This window comes from Trichosurus vulpecula, chromosome 8 (assembly GCF_011100635.1).
Source record: "Trichosurus vulpecula isolate mTriVul1 chromosome 8, mTriVul1.pri, whole genome shotgun sequence".
Taxonomy (NCBI): domain Eukaryota; kingdom Metazoa; phylum Chordata; class Mammalia; order Diprotodontia; family Phalangeridae; genus Trichosurus; species Trichosurus vulpecula.
In genome coordinates, this window is record NC_050580.1 from 234349006 (window position 1) to 234367650 (window position 18645).

General features: G+C 44.3%; 2 protein-coding genes across 3 annotated transcripts in view; one reads left to right on the top strand and one right to left on the bottom strand.

The window, feature by feature from the left end:
* The window catches only part of VIPAS39 (VPS33B interacting protein, apical-basolateral polarity regulator, spe-39 homolog), a 28996-nt gene extending 25520 nt beyond the window's left edge, over positions 1-3476 (bottom strand). The window contains exon 1 of one of the 2 annotated variants that reach the window (XM_036735208.1): positions 3243-3476. The gene's annotated coding sequence lies outside the window, so the exon portion shown is untranslated. Of the gene's footprint in view, positions 1-2253; positions 2327-3242 lie in introns of those variants that run through there. The other variant, XM_036735209.1, reaches the window with a different exon arrangement.
* Positions 3477-3721: 245 nt separating this feature from the next.
* Positions 3722-12120, top strand: AHSA1 (activator of HSP90 ATPase activity 1). Its single transcript, XM_036736973.1, has 9 exons — positions 3722-4130; positions 6238-6428; positions 7359-7441; positions 7963-8080; positions 8808-8896; positions 9855-9983; positions 10914-11015; positions 11374-11425; positions 11719-12120. The coding sequence occupies exons 1-9, from the start codon at positions 3826-3828 to the stop codon at positions 11889-11891; spliced, it is 1242 nt and encodes a 413-aa protein (XP_036592868.1). The 5' UTR covers positions 3722-3825; the 3' UTR covers positions 11892-12120.
* Positions 12121-18645: the final 6525 nt, after the last annotated feature.

An 18645-nucleotide genomic window follows, 5' to 3' on the forward strand; every position in this document is an offset into this window, starting at 1 on the left:
ATCCAACTCTGCTTGCCTCTTACTTGGCATTTCTATAGCCCCTCTGAGGAAGCATTCTTCAAAGTGAAGCACCAGCCCAATATAAGCTGCTTTCTGGTGGCCACAGGCATTTTAGGGTCTAATTATACTAACTTGATAGGGGAGTTACAGATTTGATTTATTGGAGTCTAATTGACTTCAGGAACTTAATAAGCCCTCTGAGTAAAAATCAAAATAGATCTTGCTTATTAGCAAGTGAAACTCTAAGAGTCCCAAGGATGCTGTGCACCAAGGGTATAGTTTCCCAACTGAAGGGAAGTTAAAGCCTGCACCCTCATGATCTGTAATACTTAAAAGTCTTTTCATTTTCTGTCATTTCACCGACAAGTACTTTTTTGAGAGTCTATAAGCTGCATAATGGTATACCACCAGAGACGCCAGAGATGCAGCTATTGAAGATGAAGACAGTATGACGGGAATACCAATCAATGTGGAAAGAGAATGATGGAAAGAACAGATTGAGACACAGTAAAATAACAAAGAAGAGCAAAATAATAGACATAAAATAAGAAATAGAATAAAAGAATTTGGAATGGTAAAATAATAAAAAGAATATAAAGCTTCTATTTCGAAACACAAAAAAAAATTCATGGGAAGCTACAGAAAACACTTTTCAATGGCGATCAAAGGATTTAGTTCAGGGATCTCAGTAAAGAAAAGGAGCTGGGCACTTCTTGTTAAAATCCATTATAGGCGCTCTAACACACTTTCCAACCCTGAGTTTACGAGATCTAGAGCTGGAAGAACCCATAGAGAGCTAGCCCAACCCTCTCATTTTGCAGACAATGAAAGTGAGGCTCAGTGAAGTCAAGTGATTTGTCCAACTTCGAATAGTTAGGAAACAGAGGAGCCAGGATTCAAACCTGACTCGATTTCTTTAACTCAAAATCTTAAGTTCTTTCCACTATGACTTCTAAGATCCTGTAAACTGATCCAAATCACTAATAATAAGAGAAAGAGAAATCAAAATAATGGAGGTTTCCTCTCTCATGCTCAGTAAATTGGCAAAAATCACATAAGATGTAAATAGTCAATGTTGGAGATGTGGAGAAAAACAGACATATTAATACACTGTCGGTGTGAACTGGTCTGATCATTCTGGAAAGCAATTTGGAATTACAATGAGAAAAGCACTAAAATGTCCATACCCGTTGACCCAAAGACCCCTTTGCTCCACATATATCCCAAGGAGGGCAATAATAAAATGGTACCAATATACATCAAGTATAACAGTACTTTTTGTAGTAGCAAAGATTAGGAAACAGAGCCCACTGATTGTGGAATAGACAATTATGGCACATGAAAGAAAAGATGAATAAAGAGAAATATGTAAAGATTTATGTGATGTAAGGTGAAGTAATGGGGCAGCTAGGTGGCGAATTAGATAGAGTGCCAAGCCCAGTCAGGAACACTCATCTTCCTGAATTAAAATCTGGCCTCAGACACTTATTAGCTGTGTGGCCCCGAGCAAAGTATTTAACCCTATTTACCTCAGTTTCCTCATCTGTAAAAAGAGCTGGAGCAGGAAATGGCAAACCATTCTGTTATTGTTGCCAAGAAAATCCCAAATGGGGTCATGAAAAGTGGGATAGGACTGAAAAATTTCTGAACAACAAAGGCGAAGTAAGCAGAGGTAGGAAAACAAAATACATGATACAACACTGCAAATTGAAAGAATGGGGAAGAATAAAACAATCAAAATGGAATGCTGTGAAATTATGACTAAGCTTGGTCCCAAAGAAGAGAAAGGAAGGCACAGCCTTCCTTCTTTGCACGCATATGGGACTATGTCTATGGAACACTGCATACAACGTTCAATTTGGTCAGTGTGTTAATTTGGATGAACTGTTATTTTCCATTAAAATAGAAGGCTCTGTGGAGAAAGGAAGAGGGAGGAATATATTGGGAAATAGAGATGAGAGGGGAAAAAAAAAACAAAATAATTTTTTTTTAAAAGATTCAGTTCTATGGCGGGGGGGGGGGGGGGGCAGCATTGGGAATTGACTTATTTAACAAAATATGCCAAAAAAGTTTAAAAATAAAATCCTGTGAATCTTAAGTATAGAAAAGGACCTTAGCTGGACAAGTCAACCCCAATTGCCCTGCCTTACCCCCTCAAAAACAAAACAAAACAAACAAAAAAAAGGACCTTAGAATTCATCTAATCCATTTTACATATGGGAAGGATGTAAGGCCTGGGGAGATGTGTTTTACCTTCTTAAATCAATAGCGCAAGGACTAGAACCCATGTGTCTTGACTTCCAATCCCCCACTGCATGAGAGGCTGATCACTACGGTGGAAATAGCACCGGACTTTGGAAGCTCGGGAGAAACGTGCTTTTGAATCTCACGTCCAACGTTTGCTCACCACCGGCAAAGGCAGCCAGGGGGAACCGTGCCACTGCTCAGGAGTCAAAACAGCTTAGGTTCAAATTAGTCTTCAAGACACTTCACTTTTTATCTGGGTCAGTTTCCTCCTCCGTAAAATGGGAATGACAGTACTTACGTCCCAGGATCGTTGTCAGGGTTAAACGAGATACTTGCAAATACTAAAGCAAGTTGGGCTAGCTCTCTATGGGTTCTTCCAGCTCTAGCAACTAGCATTCGGAAATCGCTTTACACATCTCATTTTGCCCTCACAATAACCCTGGAGGTAGGTGCAATTATTATCCCCATGTTACAGATGAAGAAACTGAGGCAAACAGAGGTGAAGTGGCTTGCCCAGGATGCCGCAGCTAAGTATCTAAGGCTGAATTTGAACTCAGATCTTCCTGCCTCTGGGCTCTATCCACTCGGTCACTTTATTACTGCCCCCCCATACCTGACCACTGCCTAGTCTCTAGACAACTCTGCAAAGAGGCCACTTTTCCGCCCGCCTGAAGGAGCCAGGAGGAGGGCGATGGAAAGCTCGGGTGGGGCGAATACTGGGGGACAAGAAGGGATAGATCGGGGGGAGAGTCGCTCAGCAGACCCTGCCTTCCCTCAGGATCCCCCTTCCTCTCCTCTTCCCTTCTTTCCCCCAGACACCTAGGTTGGCGCGCGAGGGGGAAGGGAGGGGGAGCCCCCCCAGAGGGACGTGAAGGGAGGGGCCATCAGTTTGAGGAGGGGGCCAGGGAATGTCCGGATGCCGCAGGAAGCAGCGCGCGGTGGCCGGCGGGGGAAGCGAAGGGCGAGGGGGACGAAGGACGGCCTGAACCCCTTACCTCTTCCGCATCGGCCCCTCCCTCTCAGGGCTCGGCAGCAGTCACTCAACTTCAGCCCGCCGAGCCTTAGCCGTCACGCAGCGCAGCCAAGAGGCAACGGGAAGAGGGACAAGAGCACTGTCTAGGGAGGGGGTCCGGCCGCACGGCATGCTGGAAGTTGTCGTTTTCCTCTTTCCCCCTCCTTTCACTGGCTCGCCCTCGACTTTGACCCTGAGGACTACAACGCCCAGAAACATAATTGCGCACGCAGGGCGGGTGGGCTCGGGACACTTCCTTATTTTCCAACGCCTCCTTCCGCCGGACTTCGAGTGGGAGGTTAAACAAAAACTACAACTCCCAGAGAGCCTCGCGAGCACAACTTACTGTTTTCACTCCCCCCCCGAGTGGGGGTGGGGGTGGGGCATGGAGAAAAGCGGTAGGTTTCCGGCGCGAAGCATTGATATGCCACCAACGTTCCTTCCCGGTATGTAATTGCAGCTATGCCCTAGTCGTGAGGGAGGGGGGCGGTTTAACAAGTGGGGAGTTAAGCCGGAACCCTGAGAATCGGGGGCGCGTATCCTGCGGAAAGTTGGAGCGGAAGTACATGGTGGAAGTAGGCCGAAGAAGGAGGAGGAGGAGGGGGCGGAGGAGGATACGGAAGCTTGCGGAAGGGGAGCGGAGAAGGCTGGGTTGGGGTGGGGGGGGGGGGGAAGGTGGAGGGAAAAGCGAGCCGGGAGGCGTTGCGCCCGCTTCTAGTAATTTCCAGGCGCTGCCGGGCGGCTGGGGCCGGGGCGGTGCGGGAGCCTGCAGCGGCAGAATCCAAGACCAGATGGCCAAGTGGGGCGAGGGTGACCCACGCTGGATCGTGGAGGAGCGGGCAGACGCTACCAACGTCAATAACTGGCACTGGTAGGTGGAGGGAAGAAGAGGGGGCCGGGGCCTGGGCTCTGGGCGGCCCCGGAGCAGAGCTCCGCACGGTGGCTCCGCCGCTTGCGATGGAGACGGGAGTAGGAAGGAGGTGCTCGCCGGGCAAAGCGTGAACCCGTGGAGAAAGTGCCCGCCTGGACCCCGGGCAAATACCCTCCCCTGGAAAGCCGGGGTCCGGGAGCTCCGGCCCGGCCAGCTTTTTATCTCCGAGCTCCGGCGGGTCCGACTTTTGGGGGACGCACGTTTTCCTCCCCGCACGTGTTGGGAAGGCGCAAACCCAAGCGTCCTAGGGAACCAGCAGGTCCACCGCAGCGAAGCCCCTGGGGGGGGGATAATGGCGAGGAGGGTGGGGGACGCACCAATTGCTAGACTGTGTGTGGGGGGGGGCCCTCGGGTCTGTGGTTACCCCCTTTCCTACTCCTCTTAAGGATCCGAAAGTCCTTGGCGGAGGGAGGCGGGCCATTGCTGCCGGCCGGGCAGGCTCGTGGTGGGAAGGTGTTTCGAGTTCTTTGCTAGGTAACCAGTGGCCTCTTCGTTGTTGCCGGAGTTACTTCTCCCTCCGAGGCCTAGCTCAAATGTCATTTCCTTAAGGCAGCCTTAATTTAACGTTCCTTTGTCACACACACACACCCTAAAAAGCTGTAAATGCTGTCTCTCTCCTCTGAATCCTTTGTGTCTGCCTCTCAAAGTACTTAACACCACTTGTGCTTTTGTTGTAGTTTTTTTTTTTTGGTGGATGATGTCTTGTTGTTACAACTAAAAGATTTGGCAAATTGAATAGATGACAAAGCTTTCCTTGTATTCCCACCACAGCACTTACTACTACTACTACTACTACTACTAGTATTACTACTACAACATATGTGCTCAAATACTTGTTGAATTGCATGAGTTTTTAGTTTTATTTTTAAACCAGTGTATTCATACCCACTTGTTTTACAGATGCTCAATGGATTTTTATTTCCTTTTTCTTAAATTGGTTGCTCTTTGACAGGTAGGTGAAAGGAACTAGTGCTGCCTTGAAGCTATGTCTACAAGGAGTATTAGTTGTATTAGCCCTATATTCTATAACCTTTGTTGCTTTGAAAGTGGGTAAACACCTTGCTTTTTTAGAACATCCACCAATTTCCTTTAACAGTGGTATCGAAGTCCAAAAGAAACATCCCCTCAGGCTCATATTGACTGCCAGAACCATAAGTTAACATTATCTAAATTGTATTCTATTTTTATTTATTTTGTTAAATATTTCCCAATTACATTTTAAGTTGGTTCAGGTTCCATTAGGGAGTTTTGTGGACCTAGAGCTTGACACTTCTGCCTTTACAAGGTTTGATGCAGTGACTCCTATTGCTCAGTTTGAGTACAGATCTCTCTCTCTGATTCAGGCCTTGAAGTGACCAGTTACTCTATTGAATACCGTAACCACAAATTGTACTTCTAATTCTAGTAGATGTAAGTAGATGTGTTACAAATTCCTACTCTTGACTGTGAGGGGAATCAGTTAAGTGTTAGGTTACTTGTATCAGAGCACATGATAACAAGTGGCATCACAGTAATAAGTAGCATCTTTGTAAATGAGGGAGAAGGGTGTAGTATTGGATCAAACACTTCACTTGGAGTCAGGAATGTCCTGGGTTTATTGGAATCCCATCCCTTGGTATTTAGTAGCTGGATGACTTGATAAGTGATTTAAGTTCTCTGAACCTTTGGTTTACTCATATGCAAAATTGGAGTATTGTACCTACATCAGAGTTTTTTATATCAAATGATAATGTATGTAAATCACTTTGCAGACCTTGAAGTTCTGTGTAAATGTTACTGTAATTTGTAAAAGATGGCACACTCTTTGTTCTATACAGGAAATGTTGACTCTCACCCTTCCTTCTGCATTGTCCCCCTTCAGAAGGCAGCACTCCTGAACTGGAGCTGTTGGTCATAGTTTTCACATAGTAGGGATTTTCATGCATTTTTTTACCCTGACATCTCTTTCTATTGGACAAGCAGAGACTCCCACTAAGTAGCTTCCCCCAACCTTAGCCAGGATAGCTGCTGTGGAGAGAGAGTTCCATGGTTATGTTTCTCTTTCTAGGACTGAGAGGGATGCTTCAAATTGGTCCACTGATAAGCTGAAATCCCTGTTTCTGGCGATCCAAGTGCAAGGTGAAGAGGGCAACTGTGAGGTGACAGAAGTGAGCAAGCTTGATGGAGAAGCGTCAATCAACAATCGAAAAGGCAAACTCATCTTCTTCTATGAGTGGACCATCAAACTGAACTGGACAGGTGGGTCCGTGCCAGCTTTCTGGCAGGATAAGGGTGTCTGCATTTCACTTTAAATGCTAGGGACTCCAGTACCTGGCACAGTACTTTGCACATAGCTGTCACTTGGTAAATATTTGTTAAATGGCTGTCTGTGACAAGCTGAAACCATCTCTGTGAGAAAGGAAAGGAATACATGCTGCCTTGAAGCTTTGTGCAAGGAGTACTAGTTGTTTTAGCCCTATATTCTATAATTTCTGTGACTTTGTCAGGGAGTAAACAAGTTGGGGTTTGTTTTTTTTTTTAGAACATCCCCCGGGTTCTTTCAAGTAGTTAAGCACATCTAAAATAATATAGAACATTTCACTTATATTACTCCTAGCCACCTGGACATTTGAGAAAATCTTAATTCTAGTCAAGGTCTTCACTTATATTTCTCCACAGTGCCCCCTTCAGTATTTTCAATGAGGGATATTTGTTTGTGATCATAATTGGCTTGGCCCTGAGCCTTCTTTTGTGATAACTTAGGGAATGAACTCTAGAGAGAAGCAACATGGCATACTGGCCCAGAGGTCAGGAAGGCTTGATATATCAAGTCTTGCTTTTGACATACTAGCTGTATGAATATGGGCAAGTTACTTAACTCTGAGTGCCTTAAGCGACTCTAAGCCAACTGAGGCAAAGCACATGTAGGTTTGCTTACTAAAAGGAATTTCCTCAATAGTTTCCTAATGAAATCAAGAGTCTGATAAACTTAAGAAATCCAATGTCTCAAATAAAGGTGGGAACACAAGACCAGCCCTGTTAAACTTAGGAGTTGGGCAAAGTAATCCATAAAATCTCAGATTTTAGTCTAATCAATAGTAATGAGTTAATGGGGCCATGGGTAGCAGAAGCCCCTGCTAATTAAGGAAAGAAGCAAAAGGATCTGACAGAACAAAATCTTGTTGGCAGGTACTTCTAAGTCAGGAGTGAAATACAAGGGACACGTGGAGATCCCCAACTTGTCAGACGAAAACGACGTCAGTGAAGTAGAGGTTTGCATTTTCTGATCCTTCATCTGTAAGGCTTGCTTCCTTCCTCTCTCCCTCTCTATTTCCCTCTCTCCTTTTTTTCTTCTTCCTTTCTTTGCCCCCTTCTTTCCTTTCTTCGAAAGAAATGACATAATTAAGATTAATACAGGATTGAGCCAGGCATTCAGAATCTCATTCTATCACATGACCATTTCCAAGAACTTAGGTCAACTGAGATCTCACAAAGCAACTTAGGTTTAATCATATTGTAGAGTCTTTTCATACCTACCCCACTAATTTAATTTTATTCAGCTGAAGACTTTTGGTTTCTAAAGCTGTCCACCATTGCCTTGACAGGAAAAGGCCTTTGAAGGAACATTTCAAATGGGCCTTTTATGTGAGATGGGGTACTGAATCCCAGTGCACATGTTTTCTTTGATAATGTGGTCTGTAATCATGTAACTGCTTACCTTCTACATCTAGCAGCAAAGGTAAGAGGTTTTGCTTAAGCCTATCAGGTTTTTACACTATGGTTCTCCATTCAGGTTAGTGTGAGCCTTGCCAAAGATGAGCCTGACACAACCTTGTTGGCCTTAATGAAGAAAGAAGGTGTGACAAAGATCCGAGGTGCAGTAGAAACTTATATCAGGACTCTTAAAACAGGTATGCCTTTGGACAGGCCACTCTTGTCTCTTGTTCTGTTTGAGAATGAAGAACTTTGCCCATTGGAATCCAAATGTAGGGAGAGTTTGGTCTGTCAAAGGGCTGTTAATTTTTTAGGGCTGGGGAAATAGGAGGTCCAGTGATATAGCATCCCCTTCTTACAATTTTAGGATAAATGAGGTGCTATTTAAATGTTCCTGTCAGAGCTGGGTATTAGATTAGCATATAACTCAGTCCTGAAATTGGTGGCGTTCTGGACACTTTCTATACCAGACCACAGGTACTTTTGCTACAACAGAGAACCAAGCTGCAGAATACTCTAGAGAATTCAAATGTGTTTCATACTTGGGGACTGAGCTCACTTAAAACAAGTACGGTTTGACATATTATGTTATACAACCCATAGATCCCAGTAAAGATTAAAGTTGAGATTAACTACCTTCTCTGCCCTTTTCAGCTTCATATACAGGGGCACATTATGCTTAAGGTCACTGTTTGCCTCTCTAAAAACAGTGCTGTTATTTGGCCTATGAAGTTTTTGCTAAAATGTGTTGGTTGAACAGTGCTATGAGGGGTTTCAAATACTTATATTTGAAACTGGTAGGTCTGTTTAGACAGTTTTTCTGTTCATTTCCTCCTCATAGGATTAGTTCCTTCTATAGTACCCAGAACAAATGCCTCAAATTTGCTAGGAAGTAACCCTGTGGATGGGATTCTGTCTTTGCAGAATTCACGCAGGGCATGATCTTACCTACCCTGAATGGCGAGACAGTAGATCCAGCCCCCCAGCTGCCAGTGAAAGCTGAGGAGTCCAAAGTAAGTGGCACTTTCTCTGTATAGCAACACTTGAGAGCAAGCCAGGGAAATGAGGGGTGTCAAGAACTACACAGCTACTTGGCTCCCTCTGAAGGGAAGACATCTTTTAAATGAATAAAAATAAACTTGATATAGGTATGTTGTCTCTCTTTTCCCCTCCACTGCAAATCCAAAGTATTTACAAACTAGAAGCAACCTAAGATTTGAACAGTCTAAGCCTTATTTTGCAGGTTTCTAGGGTGTCTAAAACTCACCAAGGACCTATTTCCAAAAATTTCATTCAGCACCAGTCATGTTGGCACAGAATTGCTCATTATAGCTTCCACTTGCATATCTCTTCCACACAATCCTTAATTTGTATTGTGGCTACTACATAACTCTGTGAGGCCTTATCTTCCTATTATCTAATGGTCTGACTATTGCCCCTTCCCACGGAGAAATTCAAAGGTATCATAGTGCCCAGTTGGGCAGATTTTTGATCCAGTATCCTGTACTTAGTATTTTCTTGGACGGTATATAAGGGGCAGCCTGAATAATATAACTCTAAGCATTATAAGTAGAAAAGATTTTTTTTTAACATAAAGCCTTGCCTAAGAGTAACAATACTTAAAAAGCTTATGCTTCCTAGAAAGGGGCCTGACAATTCAAACCCTCCTCTGTCTGGCTTTTCCTTGATTCTGATTTCCTTTAAGCTTAACAGATTCTCTGTTATATAGATTGGTCAATTTTGGATATGTAGGAGGTCTGCATTGGGATATAATGGAAAAATTATCAGACTTGCCTCTGACATGTTAACTTCTACATGTCCCTTTAAAATAGGAAAGCCGTGATTTCTCACCTACTATTCCACAGGGCTATGAGGAAAGTGCTTTGTAAACCTTAATGGGTTATTAGATAAATGAATTGCTGATTCACACCATCATTAGACAGCAAATTGACACTTGGCACCATTCCACAGGTCAAATCTGGTACTCTGGCAAGTCAACCTAAAACCGTTGGTGTCAAGATCCCTACCTGCAAGATTGTTCTGAAGGACACTTTCTTAACATCACCAGAGGAGCTCTTTAGGGTGTTTGTCACCCAGGAGGTGAGTGTGAGGCTGGCACAAGATTGGTTGTGCCCAGGGTTTCTAACTGCTTTTCCAAGTGACTTGGCATTTTTATAGAAAGCAGTTCTTCCTACTTTGAGCATCTAGAAAGGCACTGCTTACTTTGTTATTTCATTAGAATAGCTAATAAACCACAGGCCTTAAGGCGAGGGTTTCTTGATCTGGGTGGGAAAAAAATTATATCTTTATTTTCACTATACTCATAGAAATTTATCATTCCTTCTCAATCATTTAAAAAAAAAAAAAACCTGAGGAGTCCATGAACTTGACCAGACTGCCAAAGGAATCTATGACACAAAAAAAGGGACAGACCCCTGCCCTCACCTCAAAGGGGACTAGTGAACTTGCCTTTATAGTTCTCCCCCCTTTTCTCCTTTTTTACTGTCTCCCTTCCTGCATACTTACTAATGGTTGAGGGGTTCCTCCCCACATGGCCATCCCCCACCACCCCCACCCCCCCAAGTACTATTGAGTAATTCTGCCTCTTCAAATGATGTCGGGGACCCAGAAAGAAATCCTAAACATAATGTAAACCTGGCCCTCAGTCTACCTGATAAAATGATCTATTGCAAGATTAAACAGGACTAGATAAAGCATAACCAGTCTTCCAAAAAGGACTGACATAGGGATTAAAGAACAAGCTGCTTGCAGCCTGAATGTTTCTCCTAGATCTCATTCACAGGGTGATGTGGAAGCTGTGACTGGCCAGAGGTCATGTGTCTAATCACAGTGAGGGAAACCAGCTCCAGGACTGGGGACTTGGGTGTAATTATGGTCCTGTGGCTGCACTTGTAAATAAACTAGCTGAGTATAAGAACTGAATGAGGCCAAGAATATCACTGATGGAATAAATGCTGCGTCCTGGGAAAGCCCAGGCCCCCCTACTCACCTCTTCTCTTGTCCTTGCAGATGGTTCAGGCTTTCACCCATGCTTCTGCTGTGTTGGAAGCAGATAAGGGGGGAAAGTTCCACTTGCTGGATGGCAACGTCACCGGGGAGTTCTTAGATCTGGTGAGTGTAGTTTTCCTAACGTTTGAAGCTAAAGTTGCAGCCCTTAACCTCTTGTTACAGTTAAAACTAGATTATTCTAAATGAATAGCTATTTAACATCATATCATGATCAAGATACAGATACAGGAAAAATGTAGCCAAAGGCTGATTACAGTGTTCAAACTGAGCCTGATCGAGTTTGATTGGGGCTAATTTAGGGGCTGTAGAAGTTAACACATTGTATGGACTGCTTTGTCCTCTCAGCAGCAGTATTTCTTGGATGACACTGTATGACTTCAGCCTGTGCTAGGGAGAGTACAAGAGGGAGGCTAATTCAGAAGGCAAGTCCTGACCAGGCTGATTTCTTTTACCCTTATAGGTCCCTGAAAACAAGATTGTGATGAAATGGAGGTTTAAGTCTTGGCCTGATGGTAAGTGTCCCTTCTTTTATTGTATATATCCCTAAACTAAGCAGTGAAAATGGGGTCTACCAAATCCTAAAGTGGTTTGTGGGAATCCCTAAGGTAGTAACATTCTTGGGTCAGTTCTGAGCTTGGGACAAGTTTATATTCCACCATTTCCCACATAGAATCTGCTGTTAATTCCTACTAGAAAAATCTAAACCTCTCAGACTGGAAAGCACTGTTAAGGGAGAGAGATTTGGGGAATCGGGTCTCCTTCAAATGAGATTTGAAGTCCTAATGTCTATTTGACTCCTCCCCAGGACACTTTGCTACCATTACCTTGACCTTTATTGACAAAGATGGAGAGACAGAGCTTCTCATGGAGGGCAAAGGCATCCCATCACCAGAGGAGGAACGGACAAGACAGGGCTGGCAGCGGTACTACTTTGAGAGCATCAAACAGACCTTTGGCTATGGCGCACGCTTATTCTGACGTTAACTTCTACAGGGCCATGGCCCACCCAGCAGCTCAGTCCAGCTCTCTACTGTCCTGCAGCTGTGACTGGCAGGATTGCACCATCCCAACCACTACTGTGGGGCCCAGGCCCCCTCCCCATTCATATACCATGGGTTTGTGCATGTTTTCTGCTGGGCGGGATCAGACAGTGAATTCTCTTTTATGTGTACATACGCTAAATAAACATAACTTAAAAAATGTGGAAGCAGTGTCCATATCTGAGCTTGAAGCCATGGGATGAAGAATCTTGGTATAGGCAGCTGGTTTTCTTTGGATTTGGAACTGAGGAAAGTAAGCTAGGAGGAGTTTGTTTCTGATCATACACACCATCTGTGTACGTTCCACCTGTGGAATAGTTTGGAGGTTGTGTGGTGTTTGGGTGTGGGAGAGACTGCTTCCTATAAGCCAAATAAAACCCATTTGTTCACTTAATAGTGCTCTAGGACACACCAGCTGAATATAAGGAGAATCACACAGTGCTAGAAAGTATCAGACTCTTCCAATAATCGGTGTACTGAAATTCACATAGTAAAGTCAGTAGCAAAGTTGGGCCTAATCCATACCTGATTCGTAGTTCATCGGCCTTTCCATTGCATACCATTCTGCCTTGACCTTACTTCTAGGGGTGACCAGATACCAAGTTCTTTCCCTCTCTGGCCTCAAAACATTTGATTGCCAATCTAAGCTCTGTTTTCAATGATGTTACAAGTAAAACATTTCTCGCCTCCTCTCTTACTCCATGGAATGGAGGAGTGAGGAATGCATGGAGGATTCAAATTTGTCATCTGAGTTATTCCCACATCATTAGTTGATTAGGCATCACTAGAAATTAAGCTCTTCGAGAACAGGTACTACATTTTTTGGTTTTGGGATCCAATTTAGCACTTAATATTTGTTGAATTCTTGGTGCTCTGATGAGAGGAATAGGATTTTTCTCTTATTTTTAAAACTTGTGGATACAGTACCTGGCACTTCGCACTTGAAAATACCCAGACTCTCATGAGAGTATTTCTTCCTGTACAGAAGCCATGATGCTGGTGGTCAAAGCTTCAACCTAAGCCAGAGTCTCAGCTTTTAAGAGAAACTCAAAATTCAGATCCCAAACAACTTTCTTAGGCTTGAATTCCTCAGAAAGTGCTATGGCATTGTGGAAACCTTGCTGGAATAGGAATCATGGAATCAGGTTTAAAGCTTGGAAGGGACCATAGAGGCCACACAATCCAAACACAGTGAATACAGTATGTCACTTGCCCAAGGTCACAAGGATAGTATATTGTGGCAGAGCTGGAATCTGAATACAGATCCTTTAAATCCAAACTCAATGGGCTTGCCATGTAGCTCTATGACCCTGAACAAACCATTTCTTCAGCTGCAAAATAAGGATAGTTCTTGCATTATGTATCTTACTGGATTATTATTGGTAGGATCAAATGGGGAAACGGATGTTAAAGAGCTCTGGGACCATAAAATGGACTTTGGGGGCAGCTAGGTGGTGCAGTGGATAGAGCGCCAGGCCTAAAGTCTGACTGGTCAAATCTGACCTCAGACATTTACTAGCTATATGACCCTGGGCAAGTCATTTAACCTTGTTTGCTTCAGTTTCCTCATCCGTAAAATGAGCTGGAGAAGGAAATGGCAGGCCACTGCAGTATCTTTGCCAAGAAAACCCTGAATGGGGTCACAAAGAGACAGGCTTGCCTAAAATGACTGACCAACCACAAAATGCTACAGAAAGGTAAGCTATTATAGGTAACTGTCCAAGATCTTTGCTTGGGATGTAGAGGCTGCTACATAGTATCTCCAGGGCATTTGGAGTCTCATTATTGGTATCTCCTACACTGACAATATCGTGAAGAAAAGTTACAAATAAGCTCTTTAAAGAAGAGCTCTGGATACAAGCTACACGATCTTCCAGGTAGATGCCATTAGTGAACAAAAAACTATTCTTAAGCACTATAGATAATCAAATGATCTGGAAGGCCAGCCATTGCACCAAAAAGATGCAAAGCAGAAATGCTATGTCTACTATTAATATCCAATCCCAACACCAGAAAAGCTCATTTCTTTTTCTTTCTCCCCAAACCTTAAAAGGAAGCACCCTGTGCCCTACACCAGAACTGTAATTCTGAAATGAATCTAGTCAATTCGAAAATCCTAAACAGTTACTTCATTATGAAAATCCAATTAAAATAGAGGAATCAGTGGAGGTAGCTACATCCTCTTTGGGGGCTGAGGGGGTGAAGGAGAAAAGTCTGAAAAAGAGTGTTTACTTGGGAGATGGAAAGAATCCAATTAAAATCAGCTCCTAGGAGAAAGAAAATATCCATCCTTGTCTAATATAGAACCAAGTTGGATAGTATTTATTGAGCCAGGCTTTCCGAAAGACTAAAAGGTTGAGGGAAGAAAGTACTGTAACAGCTTTGGGGAAAATTACCTGGGTGACTAGTGCAGACAGCCATTGTTGAATGAGTAATTTTCAAGGATCAATAGTTTTTAGAGCTGCAAGGGCCCTTAGCAGCCAACTAGTCCATTTTACAGATGTGGAGACTGGAACTCGGGTTAGGTGACTTGCTTGGGATCCCAGTGTCAGCAATCTTCACATTTGTTTTAATAGAGGTCTAGGATGTCTATTTGCCCAAGGATGGGATTAATAAGTAAGGGAACTCCTCTTTGCTAAGACATGGTAGGGGGTAGGGGTGATGGAGTAATAAATTGGATCTGGTTTCACAGCCCCCTTCTCTGAGTGTTAGCTTGAAACCAGGTTCTCTTGGCAGTGCCCATCCACTCTTTTTCCAGGTTCTATAATATCCCATTCCTATTTCACCTCAAGCACAGGAGCTGTTCCTACCTGGGGCCACATGTGTGTCTATTGTCTTTTCTTGTCTTGAATAATCTCTTCAAAGTCCTACTCATCCCCAACCCCATCATGGTTCTCCCCACTCTTGAGTTCGGTTTCTTCTGCCAGTGATTTGACATGGTAGCAATTTAATATGTGCCCCATTTCAAGGATTAAATTTAGTTTGGTCTATGTGATTTGCCAATCACTTCTTCTTTCAGTGCCCCCAGTCAAGTCTAAGATTAATTAGTTACTTACCTTTCTATGCTGGAAATTCTCTGAACTGATGAAATCACATCACCAAAAAATCAGAATTTGGCATAGTGGAAATTAACGGTGTTTCAATTTACAAGGGGACAGTGTTGCAAACTGGTTGTCACAGGAGGCACTTCCAATCTAGGATGTGTGTATTGCTAATGTTGCCAGGTTCATTAAAAAAAAAAAAGAACAAACCTATCCTGTGCAATGTGCACAAACATAGACTGGAGTAAGGAGGTATCTGGCTAGCCAAACTGAAATAGCTCCCAGATCTCACTGATACGCCCTCTGAGGATACACATCACAACCAATCCATGCCTGCCCGCTCTTACCAAGTCTTCCCTTAAGTTGGCCTTGGGAGGTCCACCCAACATGCTGGGTCATTTGAATTCTCTTGACAGCCTGATACCATGGGTCATTGTGACCCCCTCTCACCACACAACTAGCCTATCTTTTTCTATCATACAGTGCTTCAATGACAGTCTTCAGCCCACTTCACCTTCAAATGCCCTTGCTTGCAGCGTATTGGCAGCCTGCTCAAGAGTCCAGCATGTACCTCTGCCTGGCTCTAGGGATGATCTTTAGAAATCTTTAGAAACTGTCCTGTTTCATTGCTCCTGGCTATACAACTTCCCCAAGCACCAATAAATGTTGTACAGAGGAAAGAATGTTAGCACTGGAGTCAGGAAGCCAGAGTTCTATCCTAGGTCATATTTCTATCCTATCATTCATATTCACCCAATGACAAGGCAACCCACATTTCCTTTCTGGACTTTAGTTTTCTCACCTGTATGATGAGCAACGATCTTCAAGGTCTCTTCCTATAATGCTATTGTGATTTATCCTATAAAAGAGGGCAGGGGAGATCTTGCAGCCCATAAACCGTCTTAGTTGCAGCCCCTAGGTAGTGCAGTGGATAGAACCCAAGGCCTGGAGTCAGTAAGACCTGAGCTCAAATTTGGCTTCAAACGCTTACTAGCTGTGTGACCCTGGGCCAATCACTTAATCTCTGTTTGCCTCAGTTTCCTCATTTGTAAAATGGATATAATGATAGCACCAGGGTTATTGTGAAGATCAAATAAGATGATAATTGTTAAGTGCTTAGTACAGCACATGGCATAGAGTGTTATGTAAATGTTAGCCATTACTGGTGGGCCCTTCTCTAGTGAGAGGATCCATGAAGGGGGGGCAGCCACCCCCTGCAGAAATCCTTTGGCCTCTGAAACAGGCCTCTACAAACGGGCTCAAAATTAAGTAGCCAGATGAACTGTCTGCTTTCAAAGGGAGAAAGGGAAGAGAGGCCACAGGGACACTGGTTCCCATTATCAATCGGAGGTGACAGAAAGTTCTCAGGAGCTTCTGGAAGAGCTGGGAGAGGGAATCCAAACATATGTGGACTGGCACTTTGGAGGTCATATTACAGCGCCAGGGGAAGCCCTGACAGCCAACATTCCTTTCTCTCACCCCAGCCTAAGTTGGAGCAGGTGTAGGGGCAGCTGAGAAGACTGAGGGTACTCCAGGCAGATACCACTGCTGTCCTGGGTGAGCACTCTCTAATACAGCAAAGTAAATCAATTTGCACATTTGCATGATTCAAATAGAAAGAAAGAAGTACCTTTTGAAGTGTTAGTCCAGATTTTGATGAAATTGCTAAATGCATGGGGATCTGGTGTCCCCCTCCCCCTGCCTCCCAGGACTGCCTATTAAAGTGCAAAAAGGGTGTCAGGAGCCAAATAGCCAGTTGCCTTTGGATTGTCCTGCCCTGCTCACGTCTCCCTGTAAGGAGAATCCCAAGCCTTCATAGGCAACCCTTAATGAGGAGAGCTTCCTTTCAGTACCCTCCTGAGAGCCTTGACAAGGCAGTCCATAGGTTGTTCAAATTCATTTCAACCACCCCTGGATTCCTCCAACTGCTCCCTGCTTTACCAGGCAGTGGTTTCAAATAAAGTGCTTTATTGCTGAAGATCCAGAAAGATCCCATTGCAGCTCATTGAGTCTCCTTTACCCTCTTTCCTACCCTCCAAAGAGCTTGGTAATAAGTGACAGCTGGGACTAAATCAAGTTAACCCCTCACAGATAGAAGCTACAAGACATTGCAACCTGGGATGGAAAAAAAGGGCACCACAGAGCAGAAGTAAGCCAATGGGAAGTGAGGAGCTCTTGGGTGTGGGGAGAGGAATAGGTATAGAGCAGAGATCTGTACACCATTCTAAGTCAACTAAAACCCTATCCCAGGTTTTGTAGCTATAAGACCCACCCTTCTTCAATCCTGCCCTGTTCTGACATCCACTCACATCCTCACTCAGGCCTTCACATTCCTACTGTGGGAATGGGACTGGGAGTAAAATGTCCATAGGATGGAGAGCAAGGGTTGGGATCAGCATGAACATCCTCTTCTCCTTTTCCCTGGTTGAGTACCATTCCTCTAGCCCTAATCCAATCAATCCAGTTCTTATCACCTTTCTTCCTCCCGACACATCAACACATCAACACATCAAGGCCATATGCTCGCTTCAGACCTCCCTCAATGCCTTTGTGGGATTGCTTTGATGCAGACTAAGGAACTACTGACACAAGTGGGCAGTTAATGATTCTATCCCAAGCACTCTGTGGGCTGAAGATGCCTGGCATTACTCTCCCTGTCCAAATGCCCACACATTACCCCAAACACTGAAAGTAAATGTCTAGTCTATTACCTTATTGGGGGAAATAGGAGGGTGGTGGCACTGAGGTATGCAGCCAGTCTCTTGGGGAGGGGTGGGGAGAGTGAATGAGGTATGTGCCCCATTATAGAGCTGGGTGAAGCCAAAGTAACTGTCCCAGAGATGCCTGGCAGTGGCAGTAACATTCACCCACTAGTCCTCAACTGACCCTCAGTCATTCCCCTAGATCCTCAGAGAGTCACTGGAGATGAAGGTGCTTATCTCTAGTTCAACTGAGCCACTCCTAAGATCCATTAAGCAAGTCTTAAGCTCCCAGCCTTTCTCCCCAAAAAATTGGAGTCTGGCTGGATGGCTATGCCAAAACTTGTGTCCAAACCGATATGATGAGGACACAGGAACCTGGGAATGAGGGGAAAACAAAAGTCTCCCTGCAGTAGGGCAAAAGGGAGAGGTTGGGGGATGGGAGAGCTGAATCCACAGGGCTATTAAGGGCTTTTGGAATGACACGGCCCTCTTTTCTCCACCCAGAACCCAAGGATGTGTTGATCTAAGACCAACTTTTCACTCACTCTGTCTCTGTGTCTCTTTCTTTCTATCTGTCTCTGTCTCTATCTGTCTGTCTCTGTCTCTGTCTCTCTTTCTGTCACACCCACACACACACTTCCTTCACCTTCCATAATCCAAACAAGAAAGCAACAGGTGCAGCCAATCAACTGAGAAGTCCCTCTTTCAGGGAGACTTCTCGCTCCACTAAACTGGGCGAAAACATGCAAGGGTCAGAGATGCCCAGGAAAACCCTCCCCCATTGAGCAGCTTGGCATAAATACCCCAATCGAGAGGCGTTCTTACCCTACCCTTTTCCAGATATTCCTAGGGAGCAGCCAACAGGACCCCATCTCCTCTGGCCCAGCCACCAGAGACAAAGCCAAACCTCCATCCGTCCTCCATGTTTTGGGCCTCCCTGACCCTTTGG

What these genes read in the sequence shown, in the direction of transcription:
- AHSA1 (XM_036736973.1), top strand. Translation starts at nt 3,826, where the DNA reads ATGGTGGAAGTAGGCCGAAGAAGGAGGAGGAGGAGGGGGCGGAGGAGG. An exon ending in GGGTGTTTGTCACCCAGGAG is followed by an intron (nt 9,984 to 10,913) that starts GTGAGTGTGAGG and finishes TTGTCCTTGCAG; the next exon opens with ATGGTTCAGGCTTTCACCCA. An exon ending in GTTTAAGTCTTGGCCTGATG is followed by an intron (nt 11,426 to 11,718) that starts GTAAGTGTCCCT and finishes ACTCCTCCCCAG; the next exon opens with GACACTTTGCTACCATTACC.